The sequence below is a fragment of the Stegodyphus dumicola genome, chromosome 4 (genome assembly GCF_044657685.1).
Source record: "Stegodyphus dumicola isolate Sdum_Otavi_A_Nest chromosome 4, ASM4465768v1".
NCBI classification, from domain to species: Eukaryota; Metazoa; Arthropoda; class Arachnida; order Araneae; family Eresidae; genus Stegodyphus; species Stegodyphus dumicola.
In genome coordinates, this window is record NC_140771.1 from 248,552,919 (window position 1) to 248,573,644 (window position 20,726).

At 31.8% G+C, this 20,726-nt stretch overlaps 1 protein-coding gene across 3 annotated transcripts in view; it reads left to right on the forward strand.

Moving 5' to 3' along the window:
* Ack-like (activated Cdc42 kinase-like) overlaps positions 1-20,726 on the forward strand; it is a 140,247-nt gene that overhangs the window by 102,897 nt on the left and 16,624 nt on the right. For all 3 annotated transcript variants that reach the window (XM_085816203.1, XM_035362166.2, XM_085816204.1), the window contains exons 11-14: positions 1,437-1,576; positions 1,662-1,784; positions 6,838-7,019; positions 11,592-12,916. In XM_085816203.1, coding sequence (XP_085672329.1) covers positions 1,437-1,576; positions 1,662-1,784; positions 6,838-7,019; positions 11,592-12,916 — 1,770 coding nt within the window. The remainder of the gene's footprint in view (positions 1-1,436; positions 1,577-1,661; positions 1,785-6,837; positions 7,020-11,591; positions 12,917-20,726) is intronic.

Consider the following 20,726-nt stretch of genomic DNA (forward strand, 5'->3'; position numbering starts at 1 on the left):
GTTAGCTTGAAATTTTAGTTTATAAATAACTATATAATTTTTAATTTAGTAAAAAATTGCAAATGTCATTTAGATAGGAGAATCTTTCAGGAGATATTTTATTTGACGTTATATACTTCTATATAGACTATAGAAACAAAGAGCAGTTATATACTTCTATATAGACTATAGAAACACTAGGACTATAGAAACAAAGAGCAGTTCACTGCATTCTCATGCAACTAAATATGATTTAAATGCACAAATTATTAGCTTTGTTGCCTTGTCTGCATCCCCATTTTTCAGATTCGGTTTGTTTAAAATATGCGTAACTTTTTTTAATATTATTTGTGATTCACGTACATTTGTACATGTAATTTTATTGCACATATTCAATATGTATATATATAGATGTATTGCAAATATATTGTCTTAATTCTTCATTAATTGACCAACTAAGCAAATATTACCTGACACTTCTAAAAAAGTTAATTAAAAATAAAGAGAAATGCACAAACTTAGCACTGTACAGTGGGGGGGAAAAAAATAGGACAGTTCTATATCTCCTGTTCTACTGGGCCGATTGACGAAATTCAAATTGCATTCTTCGTGTCTCAAAAGCGTGACTTAAGATATATATTAGATTTATATATAGTGCTATTCTAACATAGTTATTTTGAGACAAAATCAGACTTTTTCTGAAATAACATATCAATTTTTTGCCGTATTTTGATTCTGAGACTCAAATTATGCCTAAATATGAAATTTTGTAAAATTTGGTGCGAAATTTACGGAGAAATTCACAAATTTATGTTAGCTCTTTTTTTTTTTTTTTTTCTGTTTGCATCACTTGGCGAACTTCTTAATATATGGCAACCTATTTTCCTTTTTCAATGAGAGGGAAAAAAACCACAACATTCTTTCTTTCAAATAATGTACTTTACATTATATTTTTATGTTATTATTTTTAATAATATTTTTTTTTCTTTTTCGAATTTCATTTTAATTTTATAAGTTGCATGGTTTCTTTCGAATAACTGTTTTAAAAATTTCTATTTACCCATTTGAACTGCATAGTTTAAATATAAGGTGGATCATTTATTTTTTTTTTTAAATAGTTTTCTTTGTAAATTTTTCTTGTCACAGCTATTATTTTAGGTAATTTTTAAATTTTTAGACTTTTTTAATTGTTTGTGTTGCATAGTCTCGTCATAATTTACTATTTTTTTATTTACTATGTAACAGATGCTGTAAATCTACAATAAAATTTACTTCTACTGAAGATAAACACAAATCACTCTTAAGTTTTCATTTTTTATGAGCGATTGTGTAAAAGATTCGTTAATTAAATTTATTATTGTTGTTATCATCATCATCACCCTCTTAATGTATCATTATCATCTTTGTTTATGTCGTTGAAACCTTCTGAAATTTATTAGTTAATGTAACAATTTCAGATTACGGACTGATATGATTTCACGACCTCAAGGAGATTTTAAACATACGGGACATGTTGGCCTAGATGGTGCATTTTTTGGTGACATATCATTTTTAGGGGATAAATATCATCAGTTACCAAAACAAATAGTTACTCCTTGTAAGTATATTTTTTAATAATATTTTTTGTTATAGTAATGTACACGAGCTACTAGTAGTATTTAACATCTGTTTTTTTTGTTTAGATAAACCTCAAGACGATAAGGAGAATGTAAGCCCTACACTGACAACATTATCAGATTCATCTGATAAAATACCTCTGTTGAAAAAATTCAGTACATCTGATGGAAGAAGTGGATCCTCTTCTGGTAGATTACTTTTTTTTAAAGTACCAGTTTTATTCATAATTAAATCAAAATGATTAACCAAATAAGTATTTTGCATAAGTGCTGAATAATTCGTTTGTAAAACAGAAAATTTGCATCCTTCAGACTGAGAGGAGTTGTGCTGCAAAAACTCAGAAACCTTTTCTAAAAAGGAATAAATTGACAGATGGAGTATTGGGTGTCTAAAGGAGTTTCTTAAATTGTGCAAATCAGTCTCATCTTTTATAAGTTGTTTGGGGAAGGTGTGGCTTTAATGATCATGTAGTGGAATAATTGTGAAGTTCTTAAAATATTGTTTCTGAAATTAAGACTAGCATTTTTCAGCTGGGAAAAGGTTAAGAAATGTTGTAGGTAATATTTCTGTCTAGGATAAAAATAGTCTTCTATCTAGGACTAAATCCTAGAAAGTATAATTTTACTCTAGATAGTATTTCTATCTAGGATAAAAATAGATCAAGAAAATGTGGTCTGGAATTCACTTGATCTAATCTATCAGGACTTTTTCTTTGGCTGAGAAATGCTGTTCTAGACCGTATTCCCTTGATCTATCTAGGATCAGGGAGGTAGAGCAGAGAGCAGGTACAGATGCATGGATATATTGTTAATGTGCCTTACAATGACCCCTCACATTTTTTTTAGAAAAAATGATATATATGGTCTTATCGACTGGGGACTTCTTCCATCAGTCTTCATAATGGAATAAAATAAGCTGCAAGGAGAGTTGTAAAAACATCACTTGTATATACTTTTTTTAAGGGGGCTCCAGTTAGATTGTTTCCTTTGAGTATTAGATCTGAATCAGTTTTGGGACATGATGATCTTAAAAATATGTTTTTGCCTACATGTGTAGAAACTTCAGTTTCATAAAGTAAATAAAATCTTAATATAGATAAAATGTATTTCTTGTTATGTTCCACCTCTTCTTTCATTATGTAAATGAATGGTCGGGCATTAAATAAATTTGTTAATGACAGCTTTAAATACTTTTTTGCGCGTGCGTATGTTATGATGAGAATAGGATCGGCATTAGATTTTTTTAGCATCCAGTTCAGTCGCTGACCCTAAATTCTGCCATCTGGTGCCAGGTGTACTGGTTGCACTGGCTTAACGCGTTCACGCTGGCACGGGCCACCGGTAGCCCGGTCTAGCCTGTCTCATCAGGTGGCGCGTAGCACCGGTGGCCCACACTAGTCTGTCTTATCGGGCGGCACGTACCACCGGTGGTACGCATTCGATTATATCTATTGCTTCTATTGAATAGATTCATCAGACGAGTCACTTATTTCTATATCCCTGTTATCTATTATTTATAAGGGCAAAAATTAAAAAAACATTCTAACTGCCTTTCTAGTTATACTTATTGGCAGAAATCTAAGGTAAAAATGAAAAAAAACCCGCACGAGTTACACAACTTGCAAAATAAGTACTCTCTATATTGTTAGCAAACGAGCAACTCGTATACAGGTCTGAACAGGTAATAATCGCGCGCCGTCACATGAAACACGGCAAAAATTTGAGTGCCGCCTCTCGCCGAAGAACATAAAAATTGGCCCCGTCATGAACATGGTAATGCTGTGGTTGAAGGCAGTCTTCCTTTCTTCTTTTTAAAAAAGTACTTTATTTCCTTTTATGAACCCAATGGGGCAGTTTCCCCTGAAGGGCTGTTAATTTTGTTTTGGCATTTTGTTAGTGTATGAACAATCTCTGTCATATCCATTTTTTCATTTGCGTGTGTTTCCGTAAAGGAACATGACAGTAAATCTGCAATATACATATATTTCCCAGGCAAATATTTAAGTTTTAATTTATATTTTAAGAGTTTAATTTTTATCCTTTGCGATCTATTTGATAACACATTAGCAATATTTTTGTTCATAATTGAAACTAATGGTTTATGATCAGTAAGCACTTCTCCCTCTCTACCGTAAATGTAATAGTGAAATTTATTAACAGCAAATAAAATACTAAGAAATTCTTTCTTAATCTGAGCATAGTTTTTTCCTATATTATTCAAACTGCTAAACGAAAAAGCAATTGGTTGCCCATTCTGCAATAAGCAGCAACCTAACCCATCTTTAGAACTATCTGCCTGTATAGTGATAGGTTTACTGCTATCAAATATTCCTAATGCAGGTACATTGGAAATTATTTTTTTTAATTCCCTGAATGCTTTAGAATGCAGCTGTAACCACTGCCATTCTACTTTGTTTTTCAAAAATTCCCTTAATATGGCTGTTTTCTCTGAAAAATGTGGTACAAATTGCCTCAAATAAATACACATTCCCAAAACACGCTGTAATTCATGCTTATTCTGATGTTCCTGTAACTCGGTAATGGCTTTAATCCAATCAGGATCAGGTTGCATGCCTGATACATTAAATAAATGACCTTATTAACCTCACTAACCCGACCTAAATATTTAACCTCACTAACCCTATATTGAAATTTTTGATTGTTGGATTTAATATTGAGTTTTTTAGTTGATGACCTCTGTTAAAATTTTATCATGTTCTTGTATGTAGCAGCAATGAGGATGTCATCAAAATAGATCAGTACTCCTGGTATATTACCAAAATTTTCAAGATTGCATTTCTGAAAAATTTCAGGTGCACAGGAAATACCCATTGGAAGCCTTAAGAATTTATAGCATCCAAATGGTGTGCTAAAAGTACAAAGATCACTATTATCCCCATCTAACGCTATTTGAAAAAAAAAAAAAAAAAAAAAAAAAACCTTTAAGTCCAAAAAAGAGTAAACTGATTTATTACATAGCTTTGTTAAGATCTTGAGGATCAAGGCATATTCTTAAGGATAAATTAGCTTTTTCATTTATTACTATACTGCTAACCCATTTCAAAGGTTAATCAACTTTTGCGATTTAATGCCCTGTCCCTCTAATTTGTTTAATTTAAGTTTAGGTTTTAAACTAAGTGCTACTCTACGTGGTGGTCTCACTACAGGAGCTGTCTGATCATCTACTATGATTTTACGCAATTCATTAAATTTTCTCACACCTTCGAACACTTTTATAATGAATTATTAATAATAAATTGACCTTTAGATGAAGGTAAAACAATTGTATACTGATCCAACTTACCTTTATTTGATATTCCAACCTTATTTATAAACTGAATCAAATTAAGTTTAACACATGCATCAAGTCCTAAAAATGGACATATGTGCTTGCTAGAAACAATTAAAAACTCTAAAGGATGATCCTCACCATCTGAGGAACATTAACGACCCATCAGGTTTAACCTTGGACCCCCCCAAATGCTTCTAATACAACATTATACTTGTTTACAATAAGATTAGAATTCTTAGTACTCAGTGTTTCATAAATTTTCACAGGCAAAACATTCACTTCAGACCCTGTGCCCAACACTTGTGCCTTCAACAATTATAGTTTTAGTCCACTCTTTTGTAGACGATGTTGAGCATACACTTTTAGTTTTTTGGACATTTATGGAATTTACGAAGAATTCATCATCAGATTCACTATATAGATCTGTGTTATCACGCCAAGAAACATTTTGGACATGTTTCAGTCTGCACATAGTCAAAAAGTGAATAAGTTTGCCACAATTAAAGCATTTTTTTTCATATGCCGGGTATTGTCCATTAACGTGATGTCTGTTGCATTTTTTACACAAAAACGTCTCAGTATTTGAAGCGTCGTCACGCCATCCTCTGTGCTTCCTCACTGCTATGGCTGCATTGGCTCCTCTTGCTTGTTGTTGCTTCACTATCCCTCTAGTTACACTGTTAACATTGTGTTCTCTTAATGTTTGAGCACGAGCTTTGCTCAGTTCAGCTGCTTTCCCTAAATCAATTGCTTTCTCCCAACTCGGATTTTTTTTTCGCAGCATCCTCTCCTGTAAACTGGTATCTGATACTCCAAGGACAATGCAATCACGTATGACAGAGTCACTCTGCTCACCAAACTACTAGTGTGTTGCCACATATATATAACATAAAGAAATTAAACAATGAAGGATCTGCATGAATGTATGTATGTTTCTTGCATTGTAAAAAAACAACAGTACCCAGAGACATCAAATTTAGAATATCATAGTCCTCCATCTTAAAGCCCAAATTTGGCATTTGTTTTATTATCTGCAAATTTTATTATTTACATATTATTTATAAATATTATTATTTAAAAATATGAATTTTGTAAAACTTTAACGAATTTTTTATTAACAACCTCGGCGATTTCAAAGTGATTCCACATTTGAGACTGTGTATCTGAAATTCTAAAGGTATGCTGTTTTTAATTATTTTGTAATATTGCTGTTGAATATTTTATGTTCTTTGTGCGGAGAATATGATATTTAATAAATTAAGGTAATGCGCAAACTGTTGAAAAAAAGGCGGCCCCTCTGGGCGCAATATAAAATCTGAAAGCTTGCAGATTTTTTTTATTATTTGTTTATAAAAGGAGAGAAGCAATCAGATTTATTTTTAAAAAGAGAAATATTATTAATCTGCTGTGAAACAAAAGTGACCTATGTCATGAAGTAGAATCTTTTCTAAAACTGACATTCATTGCAAGAATTTGAGTATCTGAAGTATTGTGAAATTCACTTAGTCTGTGCTTGTTAAGTATTTATCCATCTAATAGTGTATAGTCTGTGCTTGTTAAGTATTTATCCATCTAATAGTGTAATCTTCCTGAAAACAAAGGGAGTATGATGTTAAAGTTTTAAACTAAAATAGTTTTTAGTTGTAGCATGAATAACTGCAGTCATCATCAAAGCATTACATAAGAATTATATCCATTATTCTCTGAGATTGCCTGTGAATTTTTCATAACTGTTAAATGTTTGAAATCTAAAATTAAAATGCATTTATTAGCAATTAAATTTCAAAAGAAAAAATATGTTTTTAGATAATACATATGCATTTCTATAAGTATATTAAATTGTGTCAATAGCAGTATACTATGTTACCTTTGTGGGTTAAATGCCATATACTCCATCAAAGTTTGTTTCAATTATATGCTGAATATATGAATCTCTGTTTTATATTTTAGATAATTGGTCTGAGGTAATCAGTGATCAAAGTGTCTCTACAAGTATAACAAACTGTGTGATCGATGGCCATCAAAAGCGAGGGAGTAAAGATGGAGAAAAACTGATTAACCTGCCTGATCATGAATATCATGAAATCAGTGATGAAGAAGACTTTGGGTTTATAGAAAATTCAAAATTTGAAGTAATTTTACTTTACTTATATTTGAAATTAATTTTTTCAAATTCTCTATTAATAGCAGTACAAATTCGGGTCATATATGTCTTTGATTTTATTATTTGTGTTTTAACCCCTTCGCGCCGACTGTCACGTATACGTGCCAGCAACGAGCGCACTTATCTACCGGCCGACATGCAGGCGTGCCAGAGGATTGTTCCGTTCTCTACCGACTGTCACGTATTTGTGCCAGTACTTTGGAATGTTTTTCAAACTATAATTTCTGCCACAAGATGGCACTGTATGTCCGTATGGTTTCAGATACATGTAAATTAGACCTTCTACTCGAAATGAGAGAAGCATAACTCACATACAAGTGTTTTTGATTATATAAACAAACGGGAAATAAATGTTTTTGAATGGCGTGATTTGTGACGTCTCTTTAAATCGCACTTTATTCGCACGTGGTAGTTGTTTACAGTAAGTAGAGAAGTTTTATTTGCTCTAAAGCGTTGGGTATTTCGGTTTGCAGTTCAGTTTTTAGAGAATAATTAGATCTTGTTAGACGTGAATTCTTTGTTTTTACCGTTGCAATGTCGAAGCATCGAAAATGTTTAACAGAGCATGAAATAGCAGAAATGATGCAAAATATTTCAGATATTGATTCTGAAATTCTGATATTGATTCTGAAAGATTAACTGAAAGACATTTTCCAAAACTTTGTTCAGAAGAGACTGATAAGAAAATGAGACGACGATGCTTCGTTTGTTCACATTCCCGGAAAAATCCTCCAAAACGGCAAATGAGTTATTACGAGTGCAAGGAATGTTACATAGGACTGTGTGTAGATCCCTGTTTTCAAATTTTTCATACGAAAAGAGAATTTTAAGTAATATATTTAGTTTTCAGATGTATAATGTTAAAATTCATAAAATGGTGAGTAATTAAAATAAAATGTGTAAAATATGCATTTAAACAAGAAATAAGGTAATTAAAGTATATATATAAAAATATTTATAAAGCATAAGCCGTTTAAATACTCTATAGAGAATTATTTAACAATGCGTTGATACTTCGGAAATTTCATGGATTTAGGCTTAGTAGCAAAAAAGCCCCCGGCCGTGGAGAGACGCTCGCGTAAGACGCTGCCGGCCTCAGGGATAAGCGCGCGTTTTCGCTACCCGGCTCGAAGGGGTTAATCTTTATGCTGTATGTGCAGTGTCTTCAAAATTCCACTTTCTTGAACTGCTACTAAACCTGCAATATTGTAAACATTAAATTTATTAAACTTTTTCTTTATTAAACTTATTAAACTTTTAATAAATTAAATTTATTAAACTTTTTCTTTATTAAAAAATTTTTATTAAACTTATTCAATTTAATGAAATACTTAGATGTAAAGTAAGTTTAACAGATGTGTTATTAATTAAAAAATAAGAAATTTTTGGACTTAAGTCATTTTATTTATTGATTTCTATTAGCTGTTTAGTCATTGTGAGCTGAATTTTAATAATTTTTAGTTTCAGTTCTTTTAGTAATGATTTTTGATATGAGAGCTATCCAGATTAAAATATGACATCTGAATTTTGTTTGGCATAGGTGCAAAAGTAGTTCTTAATTCACCTTAGACCAGCGGTTTTCAACCTTTTGACTAACGCATACGATCTAAGCAAAAATTGAAAAACTTTAGTACCACCATTACATTTTACAATGACTATTTTTCAATTTCTCAAATGTATAGTAAAAAATATTTGATTAAAAATTGGTTACCATTTTAATTATCAAAATTTAAATTATAATACTTTAAATCTAAAATTTAGTGTGAAATTTGGGCCTGTTTAACAGAGATCAGTTTCGTTATGTCTGGTCTTATTTCACTTAGTTTTAACCATAAATTAGGATCCATTTTTAATTTTGTTCTGTAATTTTTTTTTTTCAAAAAACATGTTCACACAAATAGGGTTTGCAAAAAGGCAATATAAACTTAATACTTTTATTTCAAATGCTTTTAAAGGTACTTTTCCGTTTTGCCTATGCAAATCTCGCCAAGCAGACTTTGTTGGTGACAACATACAGTATACACATAAAAAATGTTAACAAATGTTAGTTATAAGAATTTTTTATTTTGAAGACATAAATATTTTAATATGGTTTAAAATTTTGTAAAATGCCAATAAATAACAACAATAAATTTGTAAAAAGACATTAATTTAAGAATTTACTATGCTTACATGGTTCAACATCCTGATTCGCTGGTTCATATCACGTGACCCCAAGTGCTCATTTCACGCAAACTATGCTACAAAAATCTCTAATTCTCTCAGTAATTATCTATATTAATTTCAAGTTAAATTTTGGTTTGGAATACAAGATTAAATGCAAGAATTATTTCAATTCATACGAATAGCTTACTCAGAAATTATGTAAAACCATAGTGCTTTACTTCGCTAGTGCATTCTCATTAGAATTGATGAATTTAACTCTTGATTTTGCCTTTTCTATAATTTCGGGTGAGCGGTGTGATTGCATTCTAATTGACTTAATTACCGTGAATTGTCTTAGGGCATAAAATTTAACTAATTTGTAAAAATTCTATGTAATTGTATGCCAATGTTGAAACTGATAAGAAATGGTTACTGTTGAAACTGATAAGAAATGGTACAATCAATCTGATAAGAAATGGTTTTGACTTGTTTTGAAAATGAGGCGTAAAAGGCTACCAGCGAAGATATTCCGTTTGACATCAGTTGTACCATTATTGGCGACTTTATCAATTGCGCTGGTAAAACAGAAAAGTATCCTTTTAAATTGTTTTTTTTTTTTTTTTTTTTTTTTTTTTCCAGTTCAGCCAAAAGTTAACAAGTGTGCTATTTTTGAAATCTTCAGTTAGAATTCAATCACTGAAAATTTCTATCAATTGTTCTTATTCTTCATGAGACTTTTTTTATTTAATAAATAAAAAATACTTTTTTTTCGAGTACCACCTATTATTCTCTTGTGTACCACCAGTGATACACGTACCAACAGTTGAGAATTGCTGTCTTAGACCCATGTTGTGTATGTGTTGTACAGAGTTCAAAAGGTTTATTTTATAGCAATCATTAATGGTTTGATCATTATGGTTGGAAATTCAAAAAAATAAAGCTGCAAGCAGTGATACATTATTTTATTATTAAAGAATCCATTACTTTTAAAATTCATTGTTGATTGTGAATATTTTCTGGGAGTAATTGCTTTTCATATTAAAGCCGTACACAAGCATTTCATATTAAAACCGTCCTAAACCATACATAAACATGAACTAAGATGCCCCAGAATGTGTATCTTAGCATTGTCAATGAATGTGTCAGCTAACTCAGACAGCCGGAACAAAACTTGCAAATCCTGCAAGTTAATCAATGGTGCATCCAGTGGAACTTGGAAAAAAAGGTTGCAGTACCAAAGTAGTCTTTTTTTTTTTTATATATATAAATTTCACTTTTGTGCTTGACTATGTATTATCTTTTCATTGGAGAATATTTATTATTATTAATATTGTAATATATACTACACCAGTTTTTCTCTAACATTCTTCAAGTGGGGACCACTTTTATAAATTAGATTGTTCTGCAGGTCACCTTACTTTTGTCCACTTCAAAAACAAAATAAGTATACTGATAGTAACATAGGCTAAAAATAGCATACATTACTATCAGTATGCTCATATTTTTAAAATACAAATCAATTAAGTAAATCAAAAAAAGTTTTATTTTTAATAATTTAAAGGTATTGGAGTTTGGATATTGTTTAGTTTATTAACAAAAATTAAATAAATGTTGGTACCCGTAATTAATGGCATAAATGAGTCTGCCAGTCTGTGTTTGGATATAGTCTGGGATCAGGCACATACATCAATTTTGGTCCTTTGTTATATATGAATTGGTGATGAATACCCTATCTGACACAGATGCATTGAAGCAAACAGAATTATAATTTTTTAGACATTGTTGTACAGTTCACTATATTCTGTTTTCACTGATTGTGAGGTCCAGAAATTAACCATACCTTCTACATGCAATTTTATTTTAAATTTGATGTCATTTGAGAGTTCAATTAACTATGCACTATCATTTAATGATAATTTGTTATTTTCAATATTTCAGTGGTAATGATCATAAAAATTTGTAATATTTCCCACTTGAAAAATAAGTTTCAAATTGTGATTACGGAGTTTTGCGATGGAACATATGCTGCTGCATTATTCTTTTCATATCGTTATCATTAATTGTGCTTTTGCTGGTTATTTTAATAATGTAGTGTTGTAATTTGTGTGTAATAAATGTCTAATATTCAGTCTAATGGAAAGCTCTTGCATGTTTTGCTAATTAATATTAGACCAGAATTTTTTTTTAGTTCTTCAAATTATATAAAATGATTGTTATTTATCTGTCATATGTACTTTATGAATGTTTTAATTTTTTTTATATATATAAGAAGTGTTGTTCTTTTATTTATAAAGCCTTTGCTTTCTGTTTATAATACAAAAACAGAAAAAGGTAATATTGAGCAACTTTAAAATACATTTGCTTATATTAAAAATATTTTTTTTATTTGTTTCAGTCCTTGGATTTTGGACCTTCATTGATGGATGAAGTATTTAAAGCATTGGGTTCCACTAAGTCTGAATTAAACTTTGGAGAGCAGGAGTTTAATGAAAATAATAATATAAAAAATGAAATTAAAGAAATAACGTCAAAAGTAAGCAGAGAAGGCTCAAAAAAGAAGCAACCTGAAGTAAAACCTATTTCTGCAGCCGATCAGCAAACTTTAGATTCTGCAATCGCTATTGCAAAAGAACTGGCCAACAAAAGTTTTTTAGACCTTGAAACTAGATCAGATAATGATACTCCACTAGAAAGTCCTAAGACGCCTACTTCACCATTTAAAAGAAAGTTTTCCTTTAAATTTAAAACTAGTCCCAAACCAGATAGAAGAAATTTTTCAGAAGAAGCTGAAGCAATACCAGATATACAGGATATCATTACCGAAGAAGCAAAGGAAGCATACAATTCTCTAGTGGAAAAAGGAAGTGGCTTAGAAAGAAGTGTCTCTTTACCGCCTACTGTAGCACCAAAACCAGTAATAGAGAACTTACCTCGATCTAGACAACCATTGCAAACACATACTCCTGCTACAGATTCCTCTGATCCAGAGTCAGAAGCTGTCGATAGTAATCCTCTTCGAATGCTAAGAAGTGGCGTGCCTGTGAGACCTAAAGTGCGTGGTAATAGACATGGAATACCAAATAGTGGTAGAGCAGCCACTCCACACACAGCAACTGTAGCTAGATTAGCAGCAAATGCTGTATCAAGTAATGGTTCCTCTTTGGTCAATGGCACTCGGTCAAATTTAGGATCTCCTCCTCCTCCACCACAGGCACCAAAAACCTTTCCAAGACCAAATATACCATCTCGATATACCAAAGACAATAACATTTCTAATTCTTCTCCTAAATCAGATGAAGTTTCATCTGATGCAAAATTAGAAGATCAAAGTGACACTTCAAGTACTAATACAACTGTCAGTTGTAGTGAAAGTTCTAGTGATAATTTACCAAATCCTTTACCTTTGCCGCCAAGAGATCGAACTAAGCCTTTACCAGTGCTGAAACATCATCAACGAAAACACCCTCTAATTCTTCCTGGTTCCAATATTTCAGTTTCAGACACTGTACGAAATTTAACCAAACAGGTTTCTTGTCCAGATGTGCCATCTCATTCGTTTTGTTCGGTACCAGAACCAGAACGTAGGTCGAGTGAAGGTGCCCCTCCTGTAAATGATACTTTATTGGAAACTGCAACTACTACAGCATCTAGTCTTACATGTAATACTTCTGTATCTTTAAGTAGCACCATTCCACCACCTAAGCCAGCAAGGACGTACAAGTAAGTAAAATAACCATGAAATTGCATAAATAATGGAAAGTATCTTGTCTTGATAGAATAACAACTGAATTAGTGGGGGGGGGCAGAGAGACTAATTTATTATTCTGTGTTTTTAGAAAATTCAACAGTTAGTTCCATTCAGATGTTTCAAAAGATGAAATGAGTTCAGTGATTAGTAGTGTTACTCATGACAAGTTATTTTTTGTAATGTTTCATATTATGCTGTGGGAAAGTAAAACTAAATCTAATGTATTAATTCATTTCAAAGTTTTTGCAAAGTTCATTTAAAGCTAAATTTCTATTTATATAATGTAAAAAGTTTGTGAGAGCATTGAAATGTTGTTGTCTAATAAACAGTTGAACGTGACTTTCAGTTTATTGTAGAATGATTATGCTATATTGTATTAGTGTATTATATGAAATTCAGAGATAAAATTTACTGGAAGTTTAATGGAAGTAAATTTCACGTAAGTCTTCAAATAGCATTTTACATGGTAGAAATGTTGCACTGCACTCACGATTAATAGATTTTTGTTTCTTTGAAAACTGAGATTTAGTCTATAATTGGTAAAACAGCTGATTCTTGTATATACTTGTGGGGAAAATTAAAGGAGCAACTATAAAAATTCGTATAACATAAATAATTTTGCAGCTAAGAACATGGAACTTGCACTAGATCTTTGTTGTGTCTGGTGTAGCTTTAAAAATAGAATTGCCTATTTTTTACAAAAATTAAATTTAAATTAGCATATGAAGAAGTGGAATAGGGCAGAGTTGGAGGTTACAACTTTTTAAAAATGCATAAAACAAATTAATAAGGTGTATGGTCATCTCTGACTGAAATGTAAGCTTCAAGGCAATTTTTCGTATTGTGTATTAGGAATGTTTAGGAGTTTCTGTGGTAAAAAAGCCTTGAAGCTCATTGAGAATGTTGGATAGAGACTGCACTGATGCAAGTCTGCTTTCAAATGTGTCCCACACATGTTGTATCAGATTTAAATCCAGACAATATGCAGGCAGATTCATTCTCTGGATTTCTTCACCCTCAAGACAATCGGTTTGCTAATACAGTCAAAAGTCGTTAATCTGGACTCGTCGGGACTTTGGCGATTCCGGATTATAGATCATCAGTTTAAATCTGGTAAGATGGCATGCAGAAATTATAAAATTAAAAATATGAAACCATAATTTATGAAATAAAGAACAATTATGATCTAAAGGGTATCAAAATTAAAAAAAGAAAAAAGAAAAAAAGCTTAATATTTATTTGTTTACTTTATTAAACATTTCTTTCAATGTAAGTTGTTTAAGTTGCTTCGTTTTATGTGATAATACTTTCTCTTTAATTCTATAAACAGACATAATTCCTTGTTCAGTTACACAGTTGCGCTGTTCAAGTCCTATAATTGCTGTGTCGAGAATACCGACTAATTTGTCAATCGAAATTTTTTCGTTTTCAATAACCTCCTCACTATCGGAAGCGAATTATAATGACGAGGAATTTGATTTAAATCATATCAAAGACGGAGTACATCGAGATGAAATACTACATTTAGTAAGGAATTATAAGCCAAATAAAATAAAAACATCTGCCCTGAAGATATGGATAGTGCTGACAGATCAACTTCCAATTCATCCCTGCGGCGCTAAAGATAAACAAAGTTTAGATAAACAAACGTTAAAGTTTAGATAAACAAAGGATATGCCTTTATCCATTTTTTGCAGCAATTCCATTTTTTGTTTAATAGACTTTGAAACATACTTTTGCTTTGTAGATCCTTTACGTATTAGTAAATATATATCAGAAATTCTATTTGACATAATCGAAAGTTCAAGCTTACTTTTATAAAATTGCTCTAACAGTCTGCAAAAAATAATAAGCCGAATCCAATTTGAAGATTAAGGAACAACGCAATCTGCAACATTAACTGAATTAGATAATTTTAGCTTAGCTTATACCGTCCGTTATACATTAAACGTGCATTCGTAAACATATTTTGCTCACATGCATATTCGTAGCCATAAAGGTCTTACGCGCGTGCGTCATTGCAACGCATGTGCAGAATGTTTGTAGCTTTGAGGTCCGGATTATAGATCATTCCGGATTATGGGTGTCCGAATTAACGACTTTTGACTGTACTGATGCAATGAGGACGAGCATTATCATTCATTAATAGTAAATTATTACTAATTTCATCTCTAATTGGCATAAGGATAAAGAATTTTATCTCTATATGCTTAACATTCAAGTTGCACTGATAAAAATCTATAGTATAAGTCAGTGCGGCCACTCGAAATGATTCCCATCCATATCATGATTTTACTATCTTTATACTGGTGCCTTTCATTGATGTGTTCAGGCTTAGTGCATATGTTTTGCTCTCTTCAGATTATTAAGATATATGGAATTATTTTTCAAACAAAGACAAGATTGATCAGTAAAAAAACTTGGACCCAATCTGGGGTACTCCAGTCACAATGATCTCTGCATCATTGCAACCGAGCTCATGTCACAGCCCTAGTTAGTAGAATATAAATCAAGGATTTCCTTGTGCATCCTGTGTCTCGTGGTATATCTGGATGGTCAAGTTTCAGTAACTCTTGGTTGGCCTTGTTGTCTATTTCTTCTAGCAGTCACTGTCAAATAATGGTCTGTACAGTCTGGTGTAGAACATTTTTTAAAATTTAATCTTGATCCATTGTCTGCCTACATTACAGAGGCATAGGCTAGAGGGGGCCATCTGTCCTTGGGTGCAACATCCATGGGGAGCTAAACTGGTGTTACAATATTTCAGAATTAAATATATACCATTCTAAGCAAACAGGAAGGGGGTGCAAAATCTTCAGCTATCCCCGGGTGCTGAAAACCTTAGGTACAACTCTGCTACATCAACCATGTTCTCTTAACCATTTCCAAATTCTTGACATGATGTTTTTAACTGTTTTTAGAGACCTTTGCTAGTCTGTGTCCTACTTCCGTTTTCTCAGTTGCATGCTGTTTCTCAATCCATCAAATACCTTCTCAATGACATTTTCTACTTCATATGAAAATGTTATCCAACTACTTATGCAGTCCATTAAATCAGAATTTGTAGCTCTGGGGCATTCCTTTCTACATGTGCTGAAAGAATGATCATATTCTTGTGTACAAAGGTAAACCTCATTAGACTGTGTGATAATGCTGACCTTGCATTACCACTACCATTCTTTGGACTTCACTAATAGAATTAATGTAAAGCATCTTTTTATACAAGGTGGTGCACTTAAATTCTCTGGTTCTTATACATATGTATGCAAGTCATGACTACTCCATTGCTTCTGCAAAAGCCATGAAGTCATGAGGGAGATTGTGTGATATGTGTTCTAGTCAGCAGAAAATAACAATAATAGACACTTATGATGAACAGAAAGGTCAGTTTTTCATGTGCACTCTATAATGATTCTTTTAATTTTTCTTGTCAGTGTATTGTATGGATCTGAAAAATCATAGAACAGTATGAAGCTGTGGAATAAAATACCAAAATTTTCAGGGAGTCATTTTTAGGTGGTCATCTTAGATAGGTTTCACTTTGTGCAGGTTTTATCTAGTTAGCTAGTGAATGTGTATGTATGCGTACATATGTATATAATTGCCACTGAGCCACAAGCAAATCCAGGCAATACAGGATCATGTGCAGAAGGAATTACTGTAAATAATAACAGCAAGTTTCTGGTATAAAACTGAACTATCAGCTAAGTTAAGTGTAAAACTTAATTATCAGCTAAGTCATTAAGCAAGAGAAAGTTTTAACTTGATTATACTTCATTACGTGATTGGATTTGTATTTGACAAAATGGCTGAGATTCCTTCCAAAATATTTTGTATTTGGGAAGTTTGATGAAGAAATCTCATGGAAAGAGGTTGTTGTTAATGGTTTGAATTGGCTACTTAGTTCCCATAACTAGACATTTCAGAGTATAATTTGTAAGGTATTTTCTCCCTCATTCCCACATGCCTTCAGGATGTAATTGGAAGCATTTCTGGCTAACAGTCAGAGGGCCATAGTTTGAATCCCATTAAGGACACTGCTGATTTTTTATGTTCCTTCATCAATAAACCTAATGACTCTAAACCAGGCATATCAAAGTCAATATCTCAAGTGGGCCAATTAATCATCACTGCACAATAATGCAGTCCAGGAAGGGGGGACTTTCGCACTTGACGTTTACAAAAAATGAGACGCAAAATGTTAAGCAATACTGAAAATTCTTTAAAAAATAGAAGGAACATAAAGAAATCCAAGTAGAAATTGTTGGATACCTATTGCTTCTTTCCAGACACCTAGCATTTTTTTCCTGGAGCTGCTCCTGCTAGTGGTTTTCAGATGATCAGATGAATATATATTAACCTGGAACTCCCTGGATAATTGTTCCTTTTCATAACTGAGAAAAGTTTTTCTTGCTAATCTGTACTTCTGAACATGGAAATCATATACAAGACAAATTTTTGGCTTTCTGGTAATTGCACATTTGTAACATTTGGGGATACCTCCTGAATTTTTGCTTTGGAGTTGAGTTTGGGTTCGTAGTTTTTCAACACCAGTTAAAAAGGAAACAAATTTCATCTACGATTCATCTGATGCTCCAGAACCTTTCTTTGAATCCACCCTTCAAACACTGAAGCTTCTCAGTGCAAGTTTTGTATAGAAACTTGTGTTCAAATAATTTGTGTTCAAATAATTCTATCTGATCATTTATGTTTATAATAATTATATATTTTCCTTGCAGTTCAAAATTCTAATCTGTCTTGTAATATCAACCATACAAGAAAGATTTCATAATACAAAAGATTGGTCTGTAAACGGATGTGTTGTCTGATTTGCAAAAGATTCGAAGTTCATCTCTTAAGTTCAAGAGCTATGGAACAGGATAGCTGAAGCACTTCTGTATAACTGAGAAGCCCAGAATATTTTTTTTAAAAATCTCCTAAGAAAGCTGAAACTTGTCACTGGCCATGCGATCTTATGAAGCTGATTCATCTCCTCTCTTTTGGGGGAGAGTGGAGGTTTCATAAAATATTTCCTGTTTTGTCAGTCTTGAATATTACACAGCCTGTTATATAATGCAGTAGAGTTTATGAAGATTGTGTCTTTCACAAGATTTACTTATCCTCTCTGTGTAGGCATGCTGTGAATCCATTATTTTTTCCAGTTATTAGAGTCTGTATTCATGAGTGCTTTGGCAAAGGTATATCATAATTTTCCACCATTTCGTAAACAGCTATGTATATAGCCTCTCCTGTTTTAATATTATATAACAGGGCACTGTCCTGTAATACCTCAAAATGTATCATTCCACATCACAAGTTTGAAGAAATATGCTTATTTGAGTTACATCACTGATATTCTCATTGCATGCCACTCTATCCTCACCTTATGCTATGGAATGTGTAGTAAATCTCAACGTTGTTATTTTCATTTCACAACTCATAGCTTGCGAATTTAAATTTAGTTACTCTCTCAGTGACTGTATTGTGGGACAGTGAGATTTTTTTAAATGAGCTTACATGTAAGGAACTAAGTATTTCAGTGGCTATGACCTAGCAGGCTTTTATAAAACCGTCACATGTGAAAGATACTGAGTATTTTGCAATCATCTCCAACAATGCATAGCTTCCATGGCCAGCAACCATATTATTTTGCCTACTTTAGTAAACATACCATATTGCTGTTTCAGTTCCTTCAGCTTGTCTTGTCTTTTATTATTGAACTCTTTATACTGATCGTTCCTAATTGATATATTTGTTAGTGGTCATAATGATGTTTCACATTATGTAATTTAGGTACACATATGCTGAATTTGCACACTCAGCATATATTTTTAACTTTCGCTATATCACAAAAATACTGCAGTTCTGATTTTTCTTGGAATCTGCGAAGACCATCAAGGGCTTTTTCTTTACTACCTCTTGATTTTGAATGAGACGAAATGCACAAGCTGAAATTGATCAAAAACTGTAGATCTGTCAACTGAGTAACTGAATAGCACTGATTTTATCTACCACAATCAACCAACTGCTTAAATAGTACTCAGTGTGTGAAATCTTCGGGAAGAGTGTGGATGCTCATGCAGAAGTTTCAGGCTTTGACCACTAGTTCGCAGGACTGTGCTGATATTGCTCTAAGATTCATGAATCATCACATCACTTGCTGAGCATAAAAAATCATTACAGTTTTGTAAATAAATAAATTTTGATAATGATTTTCTACAACAAAAAATTATGAGGTGAGCAACTATTTCAGTAGATGTTTACAAAATATTTTTGTAAAGAATCTCAAGAGGCCTTTTTTAGTGCTAGGGTTGTATATACACCTCTATTCAGTGGTATTATAAATTTTCTTGGGATGAACCATATTCCTGTTCTAAGCTCAAGAAAATGCATGCTACAGTTTGGGTAATAATTTTAAATGTTTGATTATTCCCTTCAGATACAAAATTGACCTTTTATTTTATAACATAGCAATAAACTCTATACTCTAAGTGTGGTTTTTATATGCTGTCAGTTTTAATTCATATTCAGATGGAAATACAGAAATATTCGACATATCCAAAATTCAAATAATTTAGCGTATTTAAAAAATTGATTTTCAGTCCTTCACTTGTGTATTACATTGTACATGTTGGAAAAAAAAAATCACAATTATTTTATTAAAAAACTGATTTGTATGTTATTTCTGCTTGTGTGATGAATCGTATAAAAGCTCCAAATTCGTATACTGAAAGAAAAATGTGATTTTCAGCATTAGTTTGTGGTTTAACAAATCACATTTTTTTAAAGCATTTTTTTGCACATACTGCAGTCTCCTTAATATAGGTTTTCTGTTGTTATTTACATTTTCCTTTTCATTAAATGATCCAATAAACTTTTTTTATACTGTTTTAGTAATTTATTTCTCAGTCACTTCTTTAGAAACAGCAATTTTAGTATTAAAATATGAGTAGTATTTGTATTGCCAGCTACTATATCATTCCAATGTTCTGAAATCGACACTTCTTAAAGTTCTGTAATGAGCTGAATCATTTTCTTGATTTTGTTATAGTTAAAGCCTGCTTTGCAGAAGTAGTTCATGCTTGTGTGATTTTTTATAAACTTTATTTATTATATGAACTGTGTCAAGGAAATTGGTTTCATTTATGTACATAAAATCATATCTTATTCAAGATTTTTAAAACTACAACAGAACTCATATTCAAAGGAAATATGATTTTAATACACCTAATAAATGTGTACAGTTGTCAAGGAACATCCTAATTTTTCTGCAGCTGTGTAGAATTTTTGATCTTTTAATCCATTTTTAAAGCAGTTGATTATTTCTGCAAGACTTTTCCATTATTAAAATTCAAATAAAAACCTAATTTTTTTGATTGATTGAACATTTTTTATACCAAATTAATAAATAATGATATATGTGTATACATATATTATTTTATTTCAAGCAGAAGTTTTTTCAATTTTATTTTATTTCAATTTTTTTATTGTTATGTCAGAAGAACTGTAATTTCATTAAAATTAGGCAAAAAAGCAGCCTTAGATTAATATAGGCTTTGAATAAATATGTATCAGTGTCCAATCAGGTGCAGGTTGCTGTGGTAGAATTAGCTAAAAGTCTGTGCCAAAATAAGGTTGCTTTTTTTTTTTTTCTCACTTTAAATTTTACATTGGTTTCCTTTTCTTCCAGTTTGAGCTCCTTTAACAGTCAATTTTAGGAAGATGATACACTGAGAAAAGTGAGGTTACATATTCAAGAAAAAGAAAAAAAATTAAATTGAT